Raw genomic sequence first — 27395 nt, 5'->3', positions numbered from 1 at the left:
ATTCAATGACGTGTTAGGTGCACTCATTCATCTAGTTCAATACACAAAACAAACTTAAACCAAAGTATTGAGAGGATCATCCCATTTCCCACAATTCCCAATATAATTCAGAAAAATGCTTAATTAAAACAATTTGATCAATACATTATTGCAGTTTGTCTCTTCCGGCTTATAACAGCAAAGGATATCAAACTAAAAATCCATTAATTTATTAAAAGAAACAAACAGACTAACAACAAACTTTTGCTTTTAGGTACTTCCTCTGCACATCTAAATTTCAAAAGGATCATAAATAACTCCTTTTCAAGTGGCGAAATTGTTCTGAAGATTTAATATAATGTTACCATATGTCCTAATAATAGGACATCATTTATTGAAGTCTTAGGTTAAAAGCATCCATTAAAAAACTATACACAAAATTCATGGCTCTAGTAGCAGAAGAAGAGTTAGGGAGAAACCTTAGCCAACATTAAAACACCCCAAAGTATTTAAAGAAAATAGATAAGGAAATTGCTCTAGATATTAAATAGCTCCTTACTCTTCTCTGGTGAGCTCCCCCTCCCACAGAGTAGTTCTGGGATCCTCAGGACAGGAAATTCCATGATTGAACTAAAGCAACTGAAACATGGAATTACCCTGAATGGCTGATAAATAAGGAAGAGGCGAAAACTGGAACTGCAGTGCTTTAACCTGACACAGCAGCAGTCACACACTAGGCTGTGTTGGTCAAAGGACTTGAAAAAAACTGAATTTGGGCAACTAAAAGTCCCCCAGAAAATCAGCATTAATTTTTGGAGCCACTAAGAATTTGGACACAAATGCAAAAGCAGTCAATTACTCGAGTCATCATTTAATGCTCAGCTGATCTAAGAGCACATTCTCAGTCCACTCAAGTTTTAAAGTACAAATTTACAAATACAAACTGCCTGATGAAGTTTTGCACTAATGCACATTCCTGTGTGAATTCATGCAGCATTATCCCACTGTGGTAGGATATTTAAGAATTTAAATATTTAAGAAGTAGGAGTTACTTGCTTTCTCATTCCTCAACAGAATTCCAAAAAACAGCTTCACAAGCCTTTAAATTGCATTTTTTTACTTTTGCTTTCTACAAAATTATCTCCCATGAAGAAGACTAATTTATAATTATTTTTCTGACGTACAAAAAGAATTAAAGGAATATTATATTGGTGAAAAATTAGTGATTTCTTATCTTTTAACTAGAGGTTGGATTCATATTAGGAAAAAAAGACACAAAATCCACTTTCAACTTCTAAAACTTATCCTCACAAACAGAACAGTAAAGAAAAGGATATTTTCCTGGAGTTTCAATACCCACTCTGTAGTCCACATAACTTTGGTATGGATGGAAGTTGAAAATAAAAATAAGACCGGCTCTCTCAAATGCTATGACCTTATTGGATTCATGCTTTTCACTCACATAGGCCTAGGGGGAAAAGCAAAAAAATCAGCACTTGAAAAAGATTTAATTTCTAATGAATGAAAAAAAAAAACAAGAAAAACCCCACTGCTTCTGTACCTCATTTCAAGTAATACAGGTAAATACTCAAGGAACCGAACTAAAGGCATTAAAATATGCAAACTGAAATTGTTTATCTATGAAATTTCATATAAAATTTTTGATTACTAAGCTGTAGCTTACTTTTCACAAGGCAACATAAAATTACAGAGGTAGAAGCCTGTTCAGCATAAAGCACTTGAAAAATTCTTGCTCAAAGATTGGTAATATGGTCTTTTCATCACACTTTCCTTTAGTAAAAAATGGATTCCTTTTGGTAGCCTATTTGCTATGGGGATCTGCATCACATATAATATTATTAATTCAGAAAATGAAGCACTCAATATGGGGTTTTTTGTGTGCTTTTTTAGCAATCTCTGTGAGCAACAGCTTTGATAAGCCACAATAAATGGCTGTGCATACTTTTATTGTTTTATTTGCTAACGCCATTAATAAATAACTAGGCATCAATTAAAAAAATCTTTAAAGTGGATTATTCCTTAAAGTGGACTAGAATAAAATAATTAAACACTGAGAAACTATAACAATTGATCTTTCATAAAAATTACAGCGTGATACAAGTGTAAAAAATGCAAATGCAGAAGCAGCAGGTTGATGACTAGGAGACCATAACTTACACCAGACTTTGCTGAAAGTTTTTCCTCAGAAATGGAGTAATTATTTTTATAAAGTGTAATGTCAGAACAACTTATACTTTTGCAAAGCAATTCCTGGATTGGATTACAGACAATTTTATAGTCTGCTTTATGCAATCCACAGTTACTGAATAAAAATAGGGAAAATAATAGGAAAAGACCTTGTTATGAAGCTAAAAGGAGACTGTTTCAGGTTTCTATTATCTGTGAAAGATATTTCAGTGCCATATTTTGACAACTTGAAATATATGGTGAGGCATTACACAGTGCATAATAAAGCACTGTTTGAAATTTCAGCATGCAAATTTGAAAGTGTTGTTACTCTACACATGTACCCAACTGGTGACTAAAACTTATCATTGTGTACATACAGCTTACCTGGGGAGATGCAAGCCAGCCAAATCTTTCCTCCAATTTATTCATATCTCTATCAAAGGCATTTAGGAATTTATAGCGAAGAAGATCATCCTCAGTAAGATTAAACTGTCTTCTGGCATAGTGGTAGCTCTCATTATTCCCTATTCTGGGGAAGTCAAGCCATTCTGGATGTCCAAATTCATTACCTGCATTCAAAAATATTAAAGATCTGTGAAATAACATGCTAAGAATACACTAAGCCTGCAAAAGCAAAATATATTAATGTGTGTTTCCTTTCTACAAGTTTTAAATTCCAAAGAATCCACTTCCATACATAAAGCAGTCATTTTATAGTTATGTCTGTAATTTTTTAATAGGTCTCTCAGAAATTGCATTTGTATTAGAAGGGTTGCTTGGCCATTAAAACTACAAGACCAAAATACCCATGGACTCCAGAGGAAGTACAAAGTGATGAATTATGAACTCCATGTTATTGTACTTTAAAACTTCCCAAAAATTTTTCTGTGCGTGTGAGTGCCATTATGTCTCAATTTGGTTTTTTATAGCAGTAGCCTCACAAGTCTGCCAGTCTCACCCAAATTATCTAGCCCAAAAAACTACTGACCAGACTTCTCTTGAAGGCAAAGAACAGGTTTATTCAAACTTGGATCACATTCAAGAAGAAGGAAACAGGTTAACATTTAGTCAAGAAAAAGTTTAGCATCTCTTATGTAGAATCTCCAATGCAAATCTCAAAACAAGACCTCATTTGGGACTCAGTATTTTGAGTGACTTTGATGTATCCAAAGTTTTCTTGGTTTACATATTGTCATTATTACAGACTGAGACAACTCCAAATGGACTTAGTGATTCGTTAACTCATTACATAACCTATTGTCCTGCAGACTCTCTGACATTTTGGACTATTCATTTGACACAGGATTAAAGGGTATCAAGTACCTTGCAAGTTAAACACTCATTTCAAAGCCCACAACAGTGAAATCATGGCAAACATTTCAGAGATTACACAACACCCGCTCACTATGAAACAGAGACAAAAACATGTACCTAGAAATATGTATGGAAAGAATTGAAATTTATGAGCTTTTCCACTAAAACAAACAACAACAACAAAAAAAGAATAATAAAAGGATCCTCACATTTCCACAAACTGTTACTCAAGTTCTGTCAATGAACTGGAGCTTTGTGGGCTGACAGAGGGCAAGGATGCCAAGGGAAGGCAAGAGATTCCTGGCTGGATACCCTGCATGTGCATCCACCAGCCATCTGCTGCCCCATCCAGCCTGCACTGCCTCACAGGCAGCAGAGACAACTGTGAACTTCAATTTGTGAAATGATTTCTGTAATTCTGTGCTTCATGGGAACAAAGAAATGAACAGAGGACAAAAGAGAAAAGCCTCATATATATTTAGGAGAGTCCTTCAGAGTGGTATCTGCTTTGTAAACGAACTGACAAGTTGTAAATTAAATTTCCTATTCAAAAGCTAAACCACTAAATTTCATATTCAGCTCAAAACTGGAGACAAATATAAAAGAATCAGAATCACAGCAGGACTTACAAAATGACCTTGGAATAATGCTGGACTGAGCTCTTAAACTGTGCTAACAATACGGTTTGGAAAATGAGGAAAGATATTGCTGCAAAACAGACACAGTATCTAACCAAATTCAATATTCTCTGAAGAGCTAGACAAGGTATTACCTTCCTTCGTGATCTGCACACTATTGAAAAGATGAACTACATGAGATAGCTCAGCTAAAGACAGCAAAAACCATCAGAAAGACAGAGATGACACATATCTTGAATTGATAGGCAAGAAAATCATACCTATTTGTTCAAGAAAGAAACAACAATGGGAGAAATAAGCAATAGGAGATAGCAAATAAATTAGACTGAACTAGCCCATCATTTCCATAGATTATTTCACTGTAAATAGAGCAGACTTCCTTCAGGTTTATAATGTGTAATGACTCTCTCACCTCCACTTGCTTTGCCTATTTCCCCACCACAATAACTAATGTGTTTCCAATGCTGTTCTGCTGTCTTGGCTTTTTAAAAGGAATAATATAAGTGCAGCAAAATACTAAAAGCAGTCTTAATTTCCTATTACTAATGGCTATTAAGAAAAAAAGGGAACTTAGTACAGTGCAGCAATTTGACAAAGCACTAAGATACTTTCTGTTCCCAAAAACACAAGCTGAGGTTTAAAGTCTGCATGTTCTTTGACATTCTGTGTCTATGAGCATCTTCTGGAGAATATGCTGCTGAGCCTTTTGTAATAGTCTTGACTGTAAAAGGGTCACTTGCTCTCTCTTTATAGGAAGAAAAATAGTTAATAAATTGTAAGAGAATGAATACAAGCAGTTTAGGTTATGTTTTTAAACTGTGGTATAGGGAAAAGAAAGTAACATTTAGGGTGCATCTGCTTCTTGCAATGCATTAAGGCCATGCATCCTATAAAAACACTCACATCTAAATTCTACTTTTTTAATTGCTATTTTTTTCCAGTTTAGCTTCATAACAAACAATAGGAGGGACTAGGAAAGAAAAGGCACAGGTGAGCAACACTTGCTGCTAGAGATAACTATTGGTTCACTGCATGTGAAGCATCATCTGCCTCCTTCCCCATGTTACACTGCTCACCCCTGACAAGAATCAGCAACATTCACTTCTATGCTTAGAGGCTTCTACAGTTATCAAGAAGTATAACTGGGATTTATTTTCCTCTAATTAATTTACTGTTTGATGTAAAAGTCTAAACTACAGATTGATAAGAAGCCAGCTGCCACAAATGATGCAAATCAAGACAATGGAACTAATGTGGGGGAGGCAGAGAACAAAGCTGAAATTAACTGGAGTTTTGATTAGAGAAACAAAACAAAGAAATCCTTGAAGTGCAATGCATGCTAATTTTATCTAGGAATTAATTGAAGTTTGCTATTTGCTGCATATTACGCACACTGGACAACTTTATTATGTACAGGATTTCAAGATTGCAATTCCAACAAATAAATTAACTTTCTACTACCATAATTAAAATTTATGTCACCCTTGTTTATGAGGATAGAAATGCATTAACACCACAAAGAAGTCAGGCTGCTGTCAATTCTTTTAAAGTTGATCTGCACAGGTCAATAAAGTTTTCTTCATCTCTTTTCTTTAGACATCTTTAGTAGCAATTCTCCCTGAAAGAATAAGCCTAAGCAGAACTGAAGGCATATTTAAAAGATGGAGCAGGCAGTTTCAAGAGATGTTATTAGGAGTTCTTTGCATTTTGAACTAAATATGATGACAGTAAATATTTTAAAAGCAGTTAAAACAAGTAGTTTATTTTATACAACAAAGGTAAGAAGTTTAATTAGGTGCATAAGGCTAAACAAGGCTTTAAACCATCTAAAACACCACAAAAAGATCCTATTTAAATCTGATGAGCTGAAGACTGGACACATTGGGACAAAACTCCATCAGTTCCACCTTAAAGTACATCATCAAAATATGTGCAGTTACACCAATTTACAGAAGTCAGATAATAAAGTCATCCAGGAGTTGCAACTGCTTTGAATTTTACTTCACTACCTTTGTGAACAATGATGGCAGTACAACAATCTGCAGGCTATAAATAGAATCAATGTAAATCAGATCTAGATAGCATATGGTATTTATCATTACTTCAAACAATAAACACTTCAAACAATGCATCTTCATTTTCCCTACTTGTAAAGCTCTTGGGTGTTAAGTAATTCTGTATTTACTCAATTTAGTACCAAATATTCTTCTTAGCATCTTAAAATCTTCTTCTTACTACCAAACCCAAACAATAAACACTATACTGTCTCTGAATGATGAGAGAATGAGCCTCACTGCAAGCATTCCTATAGTCTTGAAATCCATACAAAAATAAAATAAAGTGAAATTCCAAATAGACTCCTGATACACCTGGGTTAGATGACATGAAGACCTTCACATATTTTAATCTTCCAGCATTGGTATTTAATGACATATTGGGTCAGAAAAAACTAACAAATCAATTCAAGCAAACAATTATATTTTAACTTCTGCATAAAACACAGGCTAGAGGAAATCTCTAGCATGAGGCAATGGTAGAGAGGGCAATTGGTAAAGACAGTAAAGTGAAAATAAATCTATTTTTCGCCAATTTTCTGAAAATACCAGATATTTTCTCCTCCCAAGTTTTGAAAGATGAAAAATCAGGATAAACACCATATTTGTTTTGCAGCTTGGATCTTCCACATCTCCTAGGGGAAAAGGGAAGAAACATTTAACATTCCCTGTATTAAAGGATCAAAGAATGCCTCTCCTCTGGGATGACACAGTCATGAGGAAACCAAGGATGTCTCCAATGTATCCAAGACATGGGAAAGGACTGAGTCCTTAAAATGCTCATCCTAAATCACACAGGGACACAATACTCTGTACAGGGATACAGTTCCTGTTGTTTCTCTCCTATTCCCACTTCCCATCAAGAGTTGCTTTGTCTTCTCTCATTTCCTACTGATGTTTAAAAGTTGGGAGCTATTGTACCACACCATTTTATAAACACTGATAAAACAGTTCCAGGTTCTTAAAGGAGATCATATTCCAATTATTCCAACAAAAATTCCAACCATACTAAATGGCACTGTTCAGTTCTCATATTTCAAACCCAGATCTCTCTTTTGCCAGATAAATTACAGGAAAAAACCACCAAACCAAATAAGAAATAAAGAATTCTCCTAAGAAGCACCAATTCTGCATCTCTAATAGGAAGGGCTGGATGGCTGAGAAGATTTCTTACATAGAAGAACAACCAGACACAGGCATAGTAAACAGCATTACTTATTATTAGTTACTTCTTTTTCAACAGAATATCATATGATAGTTATGCCCACATGCTGGTATTTAGCAGAACTCTAGTTACACAGGAAAAAAACCCAAAAAAACCATTTATCTGGAATAAATTATTATTTCATTAAATTATTTGTAATGTTCTATCAAAGGAGTACTCAATAAAATACCAGTGGCCTCACTGACAACAGTATTCAGTTCCTAAGGGCAGATGAACATTTTCCCTTTAATGTTTACTGAGTAGAGCAAGAGTTGCTGCAGTTCATACTAACAGAAAAAAAAAAAAAAAAAGAGTACCATGAAAAGTTACTTAGGCTAGAAGGGACCTTGAGAGGATAATTATTTTATTAATCTACTCTTAGAAACTTTCAGGCCTGAAAGTTTACATTTTAGGCCTCCTTTCCCAGCATAGAGTAATATAGGACTGACTTAAAACTTACTCAACATCCACATAGAGTATTCAAAACAATAAAGTAACACCTAAACTCCTTGTGGTGCTTTTACACTGGAACAGTTCCCATTTTGCTGTTTCCCATTAGCTGCATCCTGGTAAAAAACAAGAGGCTGAGTTTGATACTGTGACATTTCCACCAGGCTGTAAGCGAACATGGCACAGTACACATTATTTAGTCAACCACTTCCAAGAGCTCACTAAAACATTTAAGAATAGAAATATTGCAGAACACATTGTAAAGGTTAAAACCCCCCCCACAACTAAACAGACAAACCCCCCCCCCCCCCCCCCAAATCTAACAAAAAATACAAATGTATATCAAGAAACTTTTTTAACAGATGATGCAGTCAGAGAAGTTCTAGCTAGATCTTTCAGTTTGGTGCACTGCCAATTATTAACTGGTACCACAACTGATGGGTTAATGGGCTTACAAAGTGAATTTAGAACAAGGCTGAAACAGAGAGATCCAAGAAAGGTGTCAATCTATTTGCTCTTGGATACCCAACAAATAGCAGTTTAGTTACTGGTAAGAATTTCATTGTCTAATTTTCAAAGAACACAAAGAATTAAGAAAAAAATGCAAACAGAGGAAAAAGACCACTTACATAGTGTTTGGTGCACAGGAAAGGTAAAGTAAATGAAAAATGAAAGTTCAGTATTATCCTGTTCTTATTACAGGAACACACTGAATTACTTAAATAACTGTGCATTTGTTAACAGCGCAAAATGAGAAAATTTGAAATTAAAATCTGGAATAAACTTCAAACAAAGTAGGGGAAAAAGGGGATTCTAAAATAGATGTGAGCAATCAAAACAGAAGGTGCATTGTGAGAAGCCCTGGTTTTCTTGAAACAGTACAAAACAGCCATCAGAGTATACTTCTGGCTGCACCTCTAAACCTCTTCCTACCTGTTGTCCTCAAAGGAGTACATTCCCAAGATTATTCCTGGACTCACATTTCACTGCTTTGAAATTAAAGCTTCTTTCTGCCAGCTGCCTCCTGCCCTCCACCTGAGGCTGGTTCAACCCTGCCATGCTGAAAGTTTATAAATAAACTTCCTAAAAACAGTTGTTTCAGAAAAAAACCTTCTCAAGATACTCACAGTTTTAAACAGCTCATGTCTGCCATTGTTTTCAGTGAACCTGGGCACTTATTAAGGTATTTTCAAAACCAGAATGATGTAATTACTCTAAAAGTCTTTGAAAAGGCACAGCATTATATTGCTACACTACTTTTTTTCTCAAAGAAATGGAAAACTCCAAACAGCACGTGGGCACTGTTGCACATTCCTTAAAGAATACAGAGACCCTTGATGGGCTCAGTCTCAAGGCTGTGGCTGCCAACGTTAAGACTGCTCTGATGCAGAAAACCAATCAATGGTATTTCTAAGTTGCCATAACAGTTATGCTTCATTTCAGATAAGGAAATGGAGTTATTTGTTTTCTGAACGTTACATAAGTGATTTGTGAATTTGAAAGGTACAATCTGTGTTTTGTTTGCAGGACTCAGCACTGTTTCAAAGAAACCTGTTACTGTAATGGCTCCTGCTATGAACTTGTATATACAAAATATAAATAAACATAATATTAAAAAAAAAAAAAAATTGGTGCATTTGTTTCTACACACAAATCTACTCAACAGCTGAAATCTTAGGTCGAACTAACACCTAACTAAAGCCATATTTTAGATATATAAGGACATTTGCTTATGAATTAGTTGTCCTTGCCCAAACAAACCCCCAGTATTCCAAAACCATCATGGAGAGTAAAATTCAATATCCTACTCTCAAAATAAAAGTTCATAGAAAGAAAGGAATTCAAATTTTCATATCAACTTCTAAAATTCTCGCACAGAAAATCCTGAATGCTAGCAGAGAATTTTACCATACTGGAAATTGAAAAAATATGATTCTGAAATTAGCCACACTTCATATTAGATAAGAAACATTTTACATTGAAATCCTTTCAGGTTCCCAATTCAGCAATTAAACATCATACCAACATATACCAAAGAAGTTTCTGACCACAATTGTATCTTCCAATTAAATACTGTTCAGAGAATAAAGACAGGGAACATCCAGATGTATTTTCCAATTGTTCAATTATTATAGAGTTTGACAACACCACTCCAGCATAATGTGTGCAGTCAGTACACATAATGTGCTTGGTCAGTACACCCAAACCCATCATTAAGGAGAAAGGCAAATATTGTGATCTAGAATTGTATATTAGCAGTGTCTCACAATACAAAACATCTTCCAAATGAGAAGAGCTGCAAGAATTTTAAAGTCAGGTTTCTCTTATAGTGTCCTTAAATATTTTGTTTCAAGAAACAGACTCACTTTAGTGAGCTGACAAAAAAAGCATAGACCTGGCAATATCCAGCCTTCCTACTGTTCAGCAGGGCATTTTCTTCCTACAATTACTTAAATTTCACTACTTAGCTGGAACACGTTCAAATTTTTATTGCACTTCTACCTTGCAGCAAAAGAATATATGAGACTGATGCTAAATAATCATGCACTGGGGATTCAAGGTCATATGGGGTTAAGGTTTTGGATTTTTTTGTTTGCAGCTTGGTTTTCTGTGGGATTTTTGATGTTGGTTTGGGTTTCTTTACACAACAGCTGAAAATAAATGGCAAGGACTGACATTGGAAAAGATTGGTAACTACTCCTTTGGCTTCAGGGCTACTGCTGAAGGATGAAGGAAATATGAGCCATCTGTAAAACTCAAACATGCTGGGGAAAATAAAAATACAAAATCCACATTTCAAGAGTCACTTTGTTAATAGTTTAAAATAGTCCTGAGAGAAGACATATTAGCTAAATAATCCATTTTTCTATAGTTATTCAAGTGAATGTTATAAGGAGATTCATGAAGAGAACTGAAAGTGTAGAGAAAGAACTTTGAGTGTGGGCAACAGGTAAAACCAATCTTCTTACCCTGCTACTTTCAAATGCTGATACTAAACCCTTTTGTGAAATCAATACAGCATGAGCTGTAAGAGTATCTGTGTGTAAGATATTATCTTGGGAAAGAGTGATGATAGTTACATCTAGCAGCCAACAAAAATGTTGGTTTGGTGTTTTCTAGCTCTGTTTAAAGACATACCAAAACCACCAACCCTCATATGGAATGCAGCACAACACAGCATTAGGCATTGCTGTTTGGCATTTCCACTCAAGGCAACACAGTATGATTGCTGGGCTTTGGAAGGAAATTTTAGCTAATAACTCAAGGGAAAACATGAGCCTGGTCATAAAACATCTAACAGACAGATTAAGAATGGTTAGAGAAGAATGGCATTACCTGGAATAAAAATTAACTGACTATTTAAGCTAGGGAATTACGAGTCTGCCAAAAATCTGCTTGTGAAAATGGGAATATTTTTGAGCAACCTGAGGAGAAAAGAGGAAGCCTCTAGAGTTACAAACTCTCATTAGGCCTATGCCAAATTAAACAGTACATTCACATCATGATTCATTTGCCTTTTGCTTACTGTTAAATAAACAGATTAATCAAGTACCATAACCAGTTTAAACTCTATGAAGTGCAAATAATTTCCTTATTGTTCCTCTCACAATAATTTGACTCTTTATCTGGGAAGCAAATTAGCTTTGAATTACACTGATATTCCAAAAAACAAAGCTGCTGCTTTGCTGTGTATTTCAATAGCAGTATCCTCATTGGATGGTAAATATTTAAGTTTGTATAAATATATTTTATGTGTATGTCAAAAAAAGTCCTGCATCAACTTATTGACTTTTTGCATTCATTGTTTTAGTCTTTTGCTTCCCCCTCTTCAACTTGTTCATTGTCAGCTTCACAGTTTGGGGCTTTGTTTGTTTGCTTATTTTTGTTGTGTGGAGGATTTTTTTTTTTTAAGATACTCTTGCATAAAAAATGAAAGATGATAAGTGGTTTATGTAAGACTCTAACCAAACATTTGAAAGCAACTTTTCTAAGTCATGTTTATTTGTTTTAACATATTTCAAAAATCCTAGCATAATATTCTTTTGGTGACAGCACAATCTGTTGAAAGACCTCTGCTCATTGGAGTCAATCACAATGAATATGTCCAAGGCAAGATTATTTGTATTGTTGGTGGGGTGTTTGTTTGCTGTTTTGGTTTTTTTCTTTGTGGAAATGGGTATTGAAATTTTAAGGTTTGGGGTTTTTTTTCAGAAAGAACAGTCAGAGATTACAGGTCAGGGTCTCTGCTATTTTGTCAGCTACAAAAAGGGAAGGTTTCAAGAAGAGTCTCATTTGCCTAATAATCAATTAACATACTTATGAGTATTAGTCTGTATATTAAAGTCAATTGTTCTTGAACAGAAAATGCATGGTTTAAATTGAAATGTCTTGTCTGTAAATGAGATCTATTAATGAAGGTGCACAGAAGGAGTGTATTAATGAGAGAAACCTCTGCTGATGTAATTCTGACCTGTTCAAAGCAGTAATTGCCCTCGTCTTCTCTCTCCCTCTTACTAGACTAGGGACCAAATCTTATGCAGTTTTAAAAGAGATATTCTGAATTTTTTGTAAGATACAATGCAAGATACAATGCCAGAACTGCAAGATCAGACTGCACCTGAGAATGTCAAAAATCAGAATTCATTTAGAATCATTAAGATGTGCTGCTTCCACAAAAATTCCAAGTCTTGGAATGCTCACTGCATCAGATTTTAAAACGTAGCATAGATTTGCAACTGCCTCAAGTGGACATTATGCATGCCCATCTTATATGAAAGGAAGTGTCACAACATCTGTTTTTTAAGCATCTTAAACCTGATCCTTGCGCCATCCTTAATCACATCTCAGAGTATAAGAACAAAAAAGGAAAATTAAAATACCATAGCAATACAAAACTCATATGTTATTAAAATTCTTTTACAACTGTTTACAACCCCAGAAGAGGATAAAGAAAGGCTGTAATTAAGAAGCAGCCTCTCAAGAGCATCACCTTCTAATACTAATCTACAATTAGTTACACCAGAATAATTGCTGGTCTTCCAGTATGAGTGGGCACAGGGAGACTGCAACTACAGAGCACGCTGGGGCAGACCTTCACAAATACCCTGATGGCAAAATGGGCTGGATTCACAATGTAAAGATAGTTTTCACTCACCTGTACATTAACCACTGTCAGCACAACTAGAAGCAGGAAAAAGGGGGAAAAAGTAAGGAAAAGAAAATATAGCAAAAAAAGAAAAAAAACTTGGTAACAGGCAACAGTTTTTAAAGCTGAAGCAAAATCATTGCTCATATAAAAAAGGGACTTAAAGGGATTGGTACTGATGGCACCTTTACTGCAAGAATTACAAAAAAGTCACCAAAATCTATAGGACCTGAGCACAGTTATGAAGGAAGGTGTTAATTTTTGTTGTTATTGTTGTTTTTGTCATGTAAGAAGACAGGAAAGAATAAATATCATAATATTAAGAGAACAGTTGTTTGTTGAAATTTAAAATATAATACAGAAAGAAAATAGTCTCCAACTCAATGTTACTACAGCCTTTGAAAAAGCAGTTGTGGCCAAAAAAGGCTCTTTCTGCATGTTTAGTTACTCCTTCACATTCTCCTTCCCTTGTACTTCTGAAGGGGACTTGCCTTAAAAATCAGCTTTAAGAGACATCAGAAGAGCCACAATATTCCCTGATTTAAGTGGTATGATTCCACTCCCCTTCCTTCAGGTAATCATTCTCACCAGCCAGAAAGACAAGAGAAAAGATTATGGACATTTGTTCCCTAATAACAGGTCATTTGATAGAGAGATTTTAAGAGGTATTCAGAGTATCATTGGGCAGAGCTGCTGCTGCCATTTTTTTATTTGGTCTTCCAATTTTCAGGATTTAGTGCAGAAAATTTTTCAAATAGCTGGGAAACCCAAGACCCACTAACACACTCCATTTCCTGACAATGGGTACATTATATAGGCAACTCCAGACACATATCAACCCATAGATCACGATCTCTAGTATGGAGCATGTCACAGGAAAGAAATCCAGTGCTCTTCCTGACTGTCCCTGTGGTGCAGGTGGAAGGAAAAGCTGAATTTTGGATGGTTTGTTCTGGTGGCACCTGAGGAGGGGATGATCCCAAAATCAGATTAGTTATCTGTCTTCACACAGGATTTTTTTTTCCAAATAAGTTTGGTCAAAAGAGGTTAGGAAGCAAGTAAATAGTTGTAAAAGAATAGTCTAGAACTGTGAACCTTTGAGATTTAACATCTAAGAAAAAGAGGTTCACCATGAACCATCCCCTCTGTTCATTCCATTGTCTCATGCCTCCTTATTTGCATTGGACAGCTAACCCTTCTCTGAAATTCAACAATTTGCTATATTCATGGAGGCAAACATGACAGCATTCATCTCATGCTCAAAACACATATAAATTAGCATCAAGACCTGAGTCAGCTGAAGGCATAAAAAAGCTGTGAGCCTTTCAAGACAAAACCAGCTAATAATTTTAGATTTTTCTTGTGACACCAAGTAAATACACAGAAAAAAAATTTAGACTGATGAATGAGAAGAGCAGAAATTATTCCAGATTACATTATGGCTGCTTAAATCATGATAAAATTTTAATTTATTTTTTAGTTTTGAAATAAGTACCTCTGAACTAGTGTACAAACTAGTAAAAGCAATGTCATTTAGGTAGACACCTCTAATGTTTTCCTTATCAATGTTTTACTAAAAACATATGTTCAGATGAACTGCTCCTTTCTCTACCCCAAAGTTTCACATAACTGCTGGAATTAATTCTGTACGCACACATTCATTTCTTAAAAAATATTATTTCCAAAAACAGTGTTTCAATTTACTGAAATATGAATGCATTTAAAGTACTACATTTCATGCTGTCATTGCATTGTACACAAAGAAGAGATACAGCCTTTTTAGGGGCCAAGATGAAAATATACTGCACATAATGCTTTTTCTGCCTTTAAGACAAAACTTCTTTGTCAAGGGACAAAATAGGTTTTGATCTCATGAAAAAACCCCCAATCTACTTCCATGTCTGAAAAGTGTTGCTACAACTGTTTGAGGAAAGCCAAATATGTGCAAACACTAAGATGATTCCTCCTTTCCCCCTCCAGCAATGCTGTATGGAAATTCAAAATGACAAAAGCAAAACACAAAACACAGACAAGAAACCATTAGAGATTACTTGCACAAAGACATTTTGAATTGGACACATGAAATTTCTCAGTAATGATTTTTCATTCCTTTGCAGGTTTTTTCTTTAAAAGAAAAGAAAGTTGTTCAAGTGATAAATGCTTTACATGGATCACCTATAAAAAAGGGGAGAAGAATCCTCTGAAACCAGTAAAATTACACATTTATCTGCAAAAAAATATTTGCCAATGTCATTACTCATTTTGCTTTGTTCCATTTCATTCCTTTACATGGCCACATTATGGTGGTAGCTTATTTCAATACTTGTTTTCTTATTTAGATCTTAATGGGAACATTTTATTGTCAGAAAACAACATATCCTTTGAAAACCTGATACGTCATGGTAGCAGCAGGAGGGAGGAAAAGAGACAGGGCCCTAACAGGAGCCTGGCAAAAACTTCTCATGTCCCTGAGCCCAGGCTCGCAGTATCTCAGACATTGATCACATCATCCCTTTATGAACTGGGAAATGAAAAATAAACACAAATCAAAACTTACTGAGAGAATATGACATGCACACAGCACCTTTATTAAGATAAATTTTAGTAATTTCTACAAGCCTCTTCCTGTATTTCAGTTTCCAGAGGCAAACAATGAATTGAGTTCTGTATTCTTATGTGCAAACCAAATAGCCTTCCATATAGGAAATAAACCAAAACCACAGTCTTTCTGGCCAACAAATATAAAAGCAACTAGCAAATACAAAAGCAAACTTGGACAATTTATCTGAAAACTTCAATTATGTATAGGCTGAACTCCACAAAATGAAAACTATTTTAAATGAAGATACTCCCTGTGTCATATTTAATTAGGACACATCTTTCCAACCCATAAGTAGAAAAGCAGGATATTAATAAATAGCTTACTATATTTCTAAGGCTAGTCACTGACAGAACTGTAACAAGCTTAGTGCATTATTGATTTTTCTGTTTTCTTTTTTTTTCTCTAACCAAACAGAACAATAAATTTCACATACTGATGAAATTTGCACAAATAAGGCAACTTTTCTTCACATCTATTGCAATTTATATGTCATTACTCTGGCATGCTTATCAGCCTGTGGGCTTTGAATAGGCATACAATCATTATGGTTGTCTGCAAAGTGCACCACTAAACCACATCCTCAAGATAAACACATCCAGGGGTGGTGACTCCACCACCTCCCTGGGCAGCCTGGTCCTGTGCCTGACCACCCTTTCAGTAAAGAAATTTCTTAATACTCAATCCAAATTTTCAGTGGTGTAACTTGACAGCATTTCTTCTTATCCTGTCACTTGTTACCTGGCAGAAGAGACCTGGCTACAACCTCCTCTCAGGTGGTTATAGAGAGTGGTAAGGTCACCTCTGAGCCTCCTTTTCTCCAGGCTAAACAAAATGTATTGAAAAATACAGAGTTTTAAAAAATTAACTATTCACATACTCAAGAAGAAATACATAAAAGTTGTTCAAGTACAGCTAAATAGTACACAAGGATAAAAAAGCACAGTAACACAAGTGAAGACTGATGGAAATTGAATATAGTATTTTGGTATTTATAAATTGAACATAGTATTTTGGTATTTATAAATAACTACTACTTGGACTATGCTAGCTTAGAAGAAAGAAAAAATGTGAGTTATGGAAATCCACCCATGTTCAGACTTCTGCACTTTTCCTTTCAAGCAATATCATGCACAATTCATGACTTGCTAAAATGGTGGCAGCCACTGGGAACTACAATAAATAATCAGTCATGAAAACAAACAAACAAGAACAGCTCAGCTTGAGCCAAGTTTTTCTTTTGTTTTTAGGAGCTCAAGGTAAATCATGGAAAAGCATGCTGCCAATCCAACAGTGTATATTAATACATGCTAATGCTTTCCATCAGATATCCTTCTTTTCCCCCAATAATATTTTGAAACAAGACCATACATTTCTCCATTATGAAGATAAAGGTTGTGAGCTTAAGCTGCAAAAGAGATGACCTATAATACAACACCCAGATGATCCAGGCTTTCCTGCAGTATTTTGTATTAACAGTTAGCTGGATTAAAAAAAATTAAAAAATATGAGAGGCTTAAGTGAACTGTTTCATAGTCTAGAGATTGACTCTTAAATCAAGAGTGAGTGGATTACTAGATTGCCTTTAAAAAATCTCTCTAGAAATGCCACTTGAGAAGATATTCTATGAAAATACCTTGCTTGCAGGACTTGCTTTGAATTTCACAAAAATATCCCAATACTTATTCCAACTGAGTAAAAGTTCTAAGCTTCTGGCTGTAAAGACTGCACCAGTACTTTTGGCTTTGTGAATAATCCTTTGCTCCTTAAGACATTAGTCACTTGTCCTGTTATTCCTCCAGCCCTGCAGTTTTATGTAGCACATTATGACAGAAGTAGTGGTTTATATTCAGCAAGGCATCCCAACTCAAAAGGTACCTGTACTATTTGAAAAAGAAAAAAAATCTAACAAAATGTCCAAAAAACTTCCCTTTAACAAAATTAATTTTCTTTTCAGCCAGAAGTATTTTTATTGTGTTGATAAACTCCTTTTCTACTTTACTCCACTATAAATTCCATCAGTATTTAAGATCAGACAGCAGTAAGACATTTTTTGCTGTGTGGGTGGTGAGATAATGGAGAAGTTGTGGATGCTCCATCCCTGGAATTATCCAAGGCCAGATTGGATGGGGCTCTGACCAACCTGGTCTAGTGGAAAGTGTTCTAGCCCACACACAGCAGGACTGTTGGGATTGAAAACATTTAAGATGATCTTTTGGTTGTGTCCCTTCCAACCTACAACATTCTACAATTGTACGGAATTTCAAATTGAAGATCTCAAGAGGCATCCAAGAAAGAAGTCAACCTTTATAAAGGATGTTCTTATGCTTTTCTCTGCAGACTTTACCATTTCTCGGAAAGAGCAGAAAATACCTCGTCTCTTCAAAGTCAATGCAAATTTAACTACAATGTTGTTCAAACTCTATTCTAGCAAATTCCTCTGTGTTAGATTGATGGCCTCAAAAAATTAGGACAATGAGAAGATTCTAAGCTAATAACATCTTGTGAAAATAAGCTTTTGAACAAATAAAGACGTCTTTTTTTTTTATTCCAATGTCATCAGACAGTGTTATCTCAGCTTAAGCTATATTGATTTGGGGAATTAATGACACTACTGAGATGAAATAATTTCAAATTACCTCAACTGCATGCATTAAAATCCAAATTGGAATCTATGCCTAAGGATCTAATACGACAGACTTCTCCAAATACAAAATGTGCCCTGCACAGTCATGTCTCAAACCAACAACTCCTTACTGAGTAACACATGGGGTTTAATTCTATTTGGCTCTGCACTGCCCAGAGAAACCAGCCTGATAAAGAGCAATGTACCACCAAAGGTAGGCTTGAGATTTACAGAGCCCAGCTCACTAGAGCCTGATGTCACTAAATTACTTGATTTGGATCCCCTTTCTCTACGTCTTTAAAAGCCAACCTAGGAAGTATCATCAGGAAGAAATTTTTTGCTCTTTGGTAGATGGCTTTGGAGAAAATAGTTATATTTTTCTCTCAGCAATTTCCAGACTAGTGAGTACAGACAGACTGGAAAAAGTAGAAGTAAAACACAGCTGGGAGCGGTAAGACGCTGCTGCTGCTTCTTTTCAGCATTGGGGGTTTCGAAATAAGTAACTTAAAACAAGTACTGACAAATTATCATAATCAAAATTGCATGTAACACAGTGAGCAGCAGGAAGAAAAGACAAAACTTTGACATCCACATCCTTTTTACCCCTGCTTGAATGGGTATGCTTATCCTTATTTCCTCCTTCCAGAACACAAAATTTTTGCACAGATTTAGTTTTTAACAGGCACACCACTTCTGCAGACACCTGGCATTCAGGAAATGAATGACCTCCTGCAGTAAGCATTTCATTAGTGACAGTAATAAACTCAGAAATCAACTTTACTCATCTGTTCTGTGACATGGCAGAGGCCAAGTTCTGCATGAAAACTGTACCTTATTACATGAGCTTATTGTAGAAGGTACAACAGAGAGACCCCCCCAAAAAAGTTTACTCTCTCTCAAAACATAAATTGTAATGGAGACCTGAATGCTAGACTTCACTTTCATCCATAGATAAACTTAATATTTACTTGAAAATCTGAAAATACTTTTAATTTTCTTTAAGTTTTGCATTGTGTCTTTCAAACAGGGACACAGAGCACTAGAAGTAGAAGTCTGAGCAAACTCATCCCAAAAAGGCATTTTACATACCTTACAATGGAAAGGCTCTTCTGAAGCATTAATGATTACCAAATTGTTCATAGACTGAACCAAGCTTTATGAAATTTTTAAAAGTCACTGTAATATGTAACAGTTTAAAGTACTTCAAATGTATATAAAAAGGTATTCAAAACATTTTGTTTGAATCCAAATTAACCACAGCCAAAAGGAAGTGTAAGATGGCTATATTTAATTGCTTAAACAATTAATCAGATGCAAAGTAATGTTTACACACATGTAGATAGAAAAAATTGCATATGTGCATATAAAATATTTCTATATATTATAAAATTTTAAAGACTTAGCATAGTTTCATACCACCTGGCAAAACTATTCTGTCTTTTACTCAAATCTTAATTTTGGACCATGTCTGATATTTAATCTAAACAGATTCTTATGTACAAAACGTTGTATTTATATGCACAACTTCTCAGAAAGTTCAGACATGTTTTCAAGACAGAGCTTTTACAATGGTGTTTACATTCTGAATTAAAAAAGAAATAAAATCCAAATGTGAGGTAAATCTATTGATTTTAAACTTATTTTAACTTAAGGTGAAGGGAATGAAAACAAAATATACTTTAGTCTTTGGATCTATCTGTAATTATTTTTTTCCATAAAAGACACCAAAGTAAAACTAATCAATGTCATGTGTAAATAATTTAATTATAATTTATTGTAAAGAAATTCTGAGTCCTATAGCTGTGGAGAGAAAAATAACATACAACTATGACAGGAGAGAATATCAGCTATGTCCTGTAGAGTCAGACACCCAGGTGTGAAAAAAGCTTATCATAATTATATGGGTTTGTCATAATTTCTGTAATACATTAAATTTTTTAACAACTTAAAAGAGAAATTCCTCTAAAAACCTGTGCTAAAAGTTATAGTACGCAGTACAGTTATAATATATAGTGTAGATTTATAAAAAATTATAATATATAGAGGTCTATTTCTGTGTTCCTCCAAACAACAAAAAAACAACAATAAAGGAAAAATAGAGGCTGACATACAAACAGAAATAGAACTCTTGTAGCTTAAAGATTTATTTTGCAACTTTGTGTATTATTCTTTTGCAAGCCCTCACCTCAAATCGAGTATTTTATTTGCAGACAAGACTGCACGCACTCACACGGTGATAGTGGAGATGTCACAAGTCCCATCTGTGAGCTTTACCAAGGAGACAATATGCAAGGCAACAGATGGAGCCCTTGGAACAAAGTTTGAAACACTAGCAGAAGTTTCAACAAAAGTATCCCATGGTTAAATGATGCTACTAAGCATAATTATAAATAAAATAAATTTAAAGAATAGTCCCATCCTCAAAAAAACCCAAAACATCCAACACCTTGTAAGTGATGCAGAATGTCAGAATGCCTTGATATACCATAAATCTTCTCCACTGGTAATGCAGTTATAGCCAATACCCAGCAGATGTGGGTACAAACTAAGGAAATATGAGCATTACTCTGAGAAAAAAACAAAGTATCACTCGTGCCAGCTACCTTGATTAAGGCTATTCCCCCTAAAATCCTGGAAAATCCTACCTGGATTTCACTCCATGAACACAGCTGCAGCAACTGCTGGCTCTCAAGCAGTTCTGAGGATGCTGCTGACTGTGAAGGTTTCTGTTTCAAGGTTGCTGCCTTGAGAGGCCACAGTGTGGACAGGCATGCACCACCACATATAGATTGCTGCCTCTAACAATCTTATTTATGTATTTAAAAACCATACAAATATAGTGCTTTATTCCCTATACTTTCAAGGAGGATGTACAGTCAACCCCTAAAACAAATTCCTAATATTGGGAAATACTTAATTTGTGAAGAGTAGTGGGATAAGACAGGTCTGTGTGTGTGATTTAGTTTTGAATTATGAGACAATCTCTCTCTTTAATTGTTTTTCTCCAGTCACTCTAATGTGTTTTGAGCAAGTGCAGAAATGAAGCTTGCTTCAATCAACTCTAAATGAATAAATATTAACAGTTTGCACCTCTAGACCTTGCAAAGAGACTGTCAAAGTGATTTATGAAGCCTAACATATAAATTTGGATTCTTCCCACTGCCACTGCCCAACCCAAGTTGTAAGTGGGGTTGCATATGGGCTATTATGCTACAAAGTTGTAGGTGGTTTATCACTAAGTCTCTGAGAAGCTGTAGGTGAGATTTCAGATTACACCCTTGTTTTCTACTTTAAAGCGAACATAATTGTTTTCTGTCAGGATGCCATGGAATTAAAGCACCTGCTGGAACTGGCAGCACATTTGTCACCTATCCTAGGCAGGCACATTAAGAAGGATGACTTCAAACTACCTCTCCTAAAGCTGCAGGCTGTACCAAGTGAGAACTCCAAGGCTGCTTTTCCAGAAAAGCTGACTAAAGTGAGTGAGTTTGAAGAGAATATGCTCTCCCACTCTTTAGAGTATGGTCAAAAAGTCACCCTGTAACCAGTGCACAAATGTAAGATGCATAAGAAAGAGAAAAGTATCAAAATGCAACATGTGCCAAAGAGAACCAAACTCCCTTAAGTTTAAGCAAAATATCCTGTTCTTGATAACAATTTCTTTTTCATTTAGAATAGCTAGCAATAAAAATAGTAGTCTGGATTTTGCTTAAAGTGTCATTCCTATTTATATTGTCAGTTATGCTGCACCATTTTTATTTCAGGTTTTAACGGATATAATTAAAGAAAATGGTACAAACCTTTCTCACACTGATATTATGGGTGCGACTGATACAGTTTTCTTGTTTGTCAATATTTTTTCAAGAGCCTGCTGTTAGGAAATTCCTTAGTTTAAAAGAAAAAAATATCTAAGTTTCTCTCTCTAAAATACTCCAAGGAATAGATGATGCATGTCATTTTACTGAAGACGGTAGATAAAAACTGCTGTGTAAATGAACTAACAAGTGGGGAAGAGGAAACCTAACAGACAAATTAGACAGTAGTGAAACAAGTGAATGTCAACCCAAACAGTAACATTTTCAGTCAATTTTCATGACAGCAAAAAAATGTTCTAGTTATTTCAAATAACTTCCTAGCTACATACATATATATAGTCTCAAAAATTGTTTTTCAGGGAGTGAAACTTGGTCTCTGGAGTCTTAATTAAGAGTTGTTTTACTACAGGAAGCTCATGAAAAATAGTGCTAGAGGTTCATGTAGCAACTAATCTCCATTTAAATCAATGGATTTGAGCTGAAGCCAATTTCAAAAAAGAAAAAAAAAAGAACCAAGGAAATTATTGTTAGCAAGATGAAAAGCAAGACCCTATAGGGGCATAAAACACTTAGTATTTGTGCTATGAAGGATCTCAAGGACCCAAAATGCTATTTAAGGCCCTTTGGGTATGTATATTCTGGGCAACAAAACAACTACCCTCCCTTGTCTGAATCTGGACACACAGATGTATCTTGCAAGATAAGGAGAGACCGTGGAAACAAGTCCACTGAAGAACTGGCACTGCTTTTTTACATGTCCTGCAGGCTTTCCCTAACTGCAAGACAGATGCAACGAACAAGAAAAACACAAAAGGAACATTTAAAGAAAAACACCCTTGTCTACAGCTTGTCTTCAGGGGCAGAATGGAAAATGAAGCAAAAAGAAAATGCAAGGATGGAGAGACAGCAGTTTTGTAGTGGTAAGTTCAAATATTATTTTCAAGAAATTTGTGTGAGTCTTCATTTACACTGAAGTTAAACACTGCTGGGCAACAACAGTGGTTGTTTATTTTCAGGCTGAGATCAGAAGATTCCTGTAATACTCTAGAAGTCTTATAACAACTTCTATTAGTCCTTGTCTAGTGCTTGAGCAACCATGCTCAATCTCATCAAGTCCTTTTGTTATTTTGTAGAGGACTAAAATTGACAATTAGGAATTTTAGTCAGATACAAGTTTTTTATTTTGGATTTGTTTTCAAATCCTGATATTAGGGAGGGCAGAGATCTATGGCCCTAAATATTTTTGCATTTACTTTTCTGGTTTTAAGTTAATTAGATGTGTATGGTATTTCAATATCACTGTAACTACAAACAAAAGCACTTGAGTAGGGAGAGAGAGTTTTTTCTTATTATTTACAATTAAAAAGACAACTTTTACTATTTAATATACACACATGGTAACTCCTTGAGCCTGTAAGTGTCAATAAAGTTCAGACATTTGCATGTGCATTTTCTATGTCAAGGCCTTCAAAGAAAATTAGTAAAGAAAGAAACGCCTTAAGACATCATGTGCTCTCAACTAAAGAACTGTGCAGAAGAGCTTGAAATTTTTGTGACTTCCTAAAATTCTGTGTCAACTTCTGACTCATCACTGGCCTGTCTCAGTATTAAAATATGTCTAAAACAAGAGCTGGGTTGTACAAACTACAGCTACATTGGGATTGGTGCTCTCTACCTGCTCTGAAAGAAGAAAATTTAGACGCAGCAAAAGTTTCAAAATAATTGCTACTTTTTTGCTATTACTAGGCAACAAACTGGCCTTCCAGAGAATGCATTCAGTGCTGCAGGACATTTATCATTGTTATTCTCACTTTCAGCCAAGCATATGGAGTTTCTCCTTTCCTAGGTTAAATCTTCCATGTCAGATGCACACATGAAGCCTGAGAGATCACCTGGAAAGCTGCACATAAAACCAAAACACAGACTGGAGGAAAGATTGCTCCCAAAGGTTTTTGTTACAAGGGAACCAATTTACTGAAAGGACAGAAATTTCCTGTTCATGTTTAACTTTGCATACAACACTCACTGCCAATAGAGGGATATAAGCAAGTGGGAAGAAAAATAAAAGTCTCCAGTGAAAATGAAACATCCAGAAACATGAGAAATAAGAATTACAACGTTCAGGATTTTTGCAGTAGTTTCTTAGAGATACATGTAAGAAGGACAGAGAACCATCCAAGGTGAAAAGTGAGAAAGATGAGAGAAAGCCACAATCAGTGTTTGATGCACAGACTTCTGTCAGCAGCAATCTGCTTGCACATATCGACTCAAATGATGCTCCAACACATGTGTAATTAAATATTATTGCAGCTCTTCAAAGAGAAATTACAGGATATATTTGAGCATAGAGATTTCCACTCCTGACAACATTTTTTTGATGAGGTTTCTTTTTCCTTAAGGCAAGCAAAGTATACAGAAAACAGGGTGTTTCTTTGCTGGGTTTTCAGAGACAGGAAGTACAAGATTCTTATTGGAGGAATCTAGGGAAGCACAGAGGCACCTGGAATGCCTTCTCCAGGCACTGTGAAAGAAAATGTCCACTTCCTCCCTCACCCTACAGGAGGCATCTCCTTCTTACCTTTGGCATTCACACAAACCAGCAAGTTAAAGAACTCATTTGTCACTGTATTTGCTTAATTAGATAGCATGTTGCAACATGCATTTTAAGTCCACAGGACAGCCAGCATTCTGAATTTTATATGCTTTCTCCTCCAACAGTTATTACAATCTTTCCACCTTTTTATGTATAGCAAACTATAATGTAGTTACTGAACCATTTGCAGTACTCAGAGATACCCAATATTAATTGCTCAATCAGCCAGCATTGACACACTGGATTTAACATGCCACATTGCATTACTGATTATATCTCTAATCTTACTAAGTCAATCTGGGCCAAAGACACCTGCAGTTTAGCTGCAGCATTTAGTAAACACCTGTTTCCTTAACTATTACAGTGTCACTAGTTTGAATGGAAGCACACACCTCATACCTTGAACAGCCTGATTGCACACTTCATAAATATTTATTTCATTAACTCTTTTTTTTTTTCTCGAGAGTGAAGCAAACAACCTGCATTTTCTTGGAAATTATAGTTTTACTAGTATTGCATGTGGTGAATTAGTTTGTTCTATACTGAAATTGCTTCTTTTTAAGAAAATCAATACAGTATTTTCTGAGTTTTCTCCTAATACAAAGAAGGAGAATATGTACCAGAAAAGGTAAACTTAAATCCAGTGTCACCATTGTCTTATGTTTTCCAGGTTTTTAATCAGAAAATATGATGTTAAATACACCATTATGGAAGAATGGCAATATATATCCAACAGTCCGTTCAAACTTTATATAACAGAACATTTACCCACAAAAGTAGAAAACAGTACTAAGCTAAAATTTCTAAAATTTTCAAATGTTACATTATCAGAAAACGAAGATGGTGATTTGGTAACAGGCTTTCAGCCCTTTTATTCCCCAAGAGACTATCACAAATGCTATACAGAACTTGTCAGACCACATTACAAAACTTTTACTGTAAAGTAAGAGCATTTTGCAAAAAAAATAAATAAATTAATGTGGCCAAGAACAGACAGCATAAATAGCTTTGGAATTTTCCATAAAGCTAAGAATACTCAACTTTTAAGATGACTACCTGAAACTGTAACTTGCTGATTAAATTAGACTAACAATTGAACTTTCTTGTACCAATTGTGCTTAGGAAGTAACTAAGTAATTTTATTTACAGTTGATGGACCAGAAGAAAGTACCACTAACAATTTCTGTGCTTTGATAGCAGCATGTGCCTCCTGTGTCTGTGATTTGTCCTTGCCTACCTCATTAAGCACTAAGAAGCAATGAAATAAGTCAGCTGCTTCCAGACTGCTTCCTGACAATTAATAACTGAAATAAGCACAGAGCTATCTTGAGTAAATTCATTGTAATCCTACAAAATTTCAGAGAATAGAGATGAAAACTTAAGAGAATAGACATGATTCTCTAAAAGAATAGAGAAGAAATACAACTCAGCTGCATGAGCCACAGCACCTGACAAACTTGAAAAACAACAATTAAAATACTAGCCTGAGTTGTAGAAGTTATTTCTCATACACTTAGAAACCATCTTGATTTTATCTTCTTGTCTTACCATACATCTTGCAGACAGAAAAACAACGCATATTACCTTTTGTAATAAATCTATAAAAGCATTTATGCTCCAAATTTCAGCACTGTGATAAATACAGTGGATAGAAGACGACGTCAGATCATTTTATTTCCCCGCCACGCATTCTGTAGATGAGAAAATGAGAGACTTTTTCCTGAGATTACTTACCCATGAAGTTCAGATAGCTCTCTCCTCCGAGTGCATGAGTAATGAGACGAATCATTTTGTGAAGCTGGATCCCGCGATCGATGACTGGCGTCAGGGGCATGAGCACACTCATGTTTGTGTACATCTCTGCATCCATCAGGCGAAAGGCCAGGGTCTTGTCACCAACCAGGGCCTACAACAGTTCAGAAAAACACTGAAGAAAACCATTGGGTGTAATAGAATTGTCCCTAAGTTTTGGGGTTTTTTTAAAACAGGGGGTCTGCATTGTGGAAGGAGGACTTGCAAGATCACTGCATGATCCAGTCCCTGTTCCTGAAAGAAACCACCAATGATCACCAGGTCATGGTGACTCTACATTCTGATCACTGCACCTGTGATTTTGTGATGTGCCATACAGATCTGGTCTGCTGCCAAAACTTGAGGCAGGGATGTCCATGAGCTGAGCCTGGAGTGGATGTCAGCCCCAGTTGTCTGTTTTCCCCTTGCAACCCTGCCCATTGTTACTGGGGTTCCTGGGCTGATGGGATTGAGTGTATAATGGTAACAGACTAGCAGCTGCCTAACCCTGGTCCTACATTACACCTAATGGGATCATACTGCATAAATACTTCTAAGAACTTTTTTCACCTACAGCTATCAAATATGATATACCAGCATCAACTCAGTAAGTCACAACTGACCAACCATTTGGGGATTCTTATAGGAAATATGGAAAATAAGAAAGCAAACACCTAAAGTAAAAGTTCCAGGAATGTAAAAATAAATGGGTATAAACAAAACTGATTCAGACATGCAGAATAAGTATGAAGCATTCACTTATATGCAATCAAGAATGTGATTGGTTTTCTGTGATTTCACACAAAAGAAAAAACTGAATTGCTAGTGCTCACTGCTACTAGAGAAAGGCCACAAATGCTATTCAATATATTAGCAGGTAGGTAGTGGGAAATATTTTGGAGCATTTATATTTAAATAGCTGACTTTTGTTCAATTAGACCAATTCTTGTTTTATACTCTTGAATGAAAACTTAGTAAATTCCAGAGATACGGGTG

At 35.5% G+C, this 27395-nt stretch overlaps 1 protein-coding gene across 1 annotated transcript in view; it reads right to left on the bottom strand.

The window, feature by feature from the left end:
• The window catches only part of GBE1 (1,4-alpha-glucan branching enzyme 1), a 136272-nt gene that overhangs the window by 14970 nt on the left and 93907 nt on the right, over positions 1 to 27395 (bottom strand). Inside the window, exons 12-14 of the mRNA XM_054270313.1 lie at positions 26343 to 26514; positions 2554 to 2738; positions 1319 to 1447 (exon numbers count right to left, since the gene is read on the bottom strand). Of these exons, the coding sequence (XP_054126288.1) occupies positions 1319 to 1447; positions 2554 to 2738; positions 26343 to 26514 (486 nt within the window). The remainder of the gene's footprint in view (positions 1 to 1318; positions 1448 to 2553; positions 2739 to 26342; positions 26515 to 27395) is intronic.

The sequence above is a fragment of the Melozone crissalis genome, unplaced genomic scaffold (assembly GCF_028551555.1).
Source record: "Melozone crissalis strain CALT ecotype California unplaced genomic scaffold, PUWL_Pcris_2 ptg000009l_1, whole genome shotgun sequence".
Taxonomy (NCBI): Eukaryota; Metazoa; Chordata; class Aves; order Passeriformes; family Passerellidae; genus Melozone; species Melozone crissalis.
The sequence above is the reverse complement of the archived record's forward strand: the minus strand, read 5'-3'. Positions and strand labels throughout refer to the sequence as shown.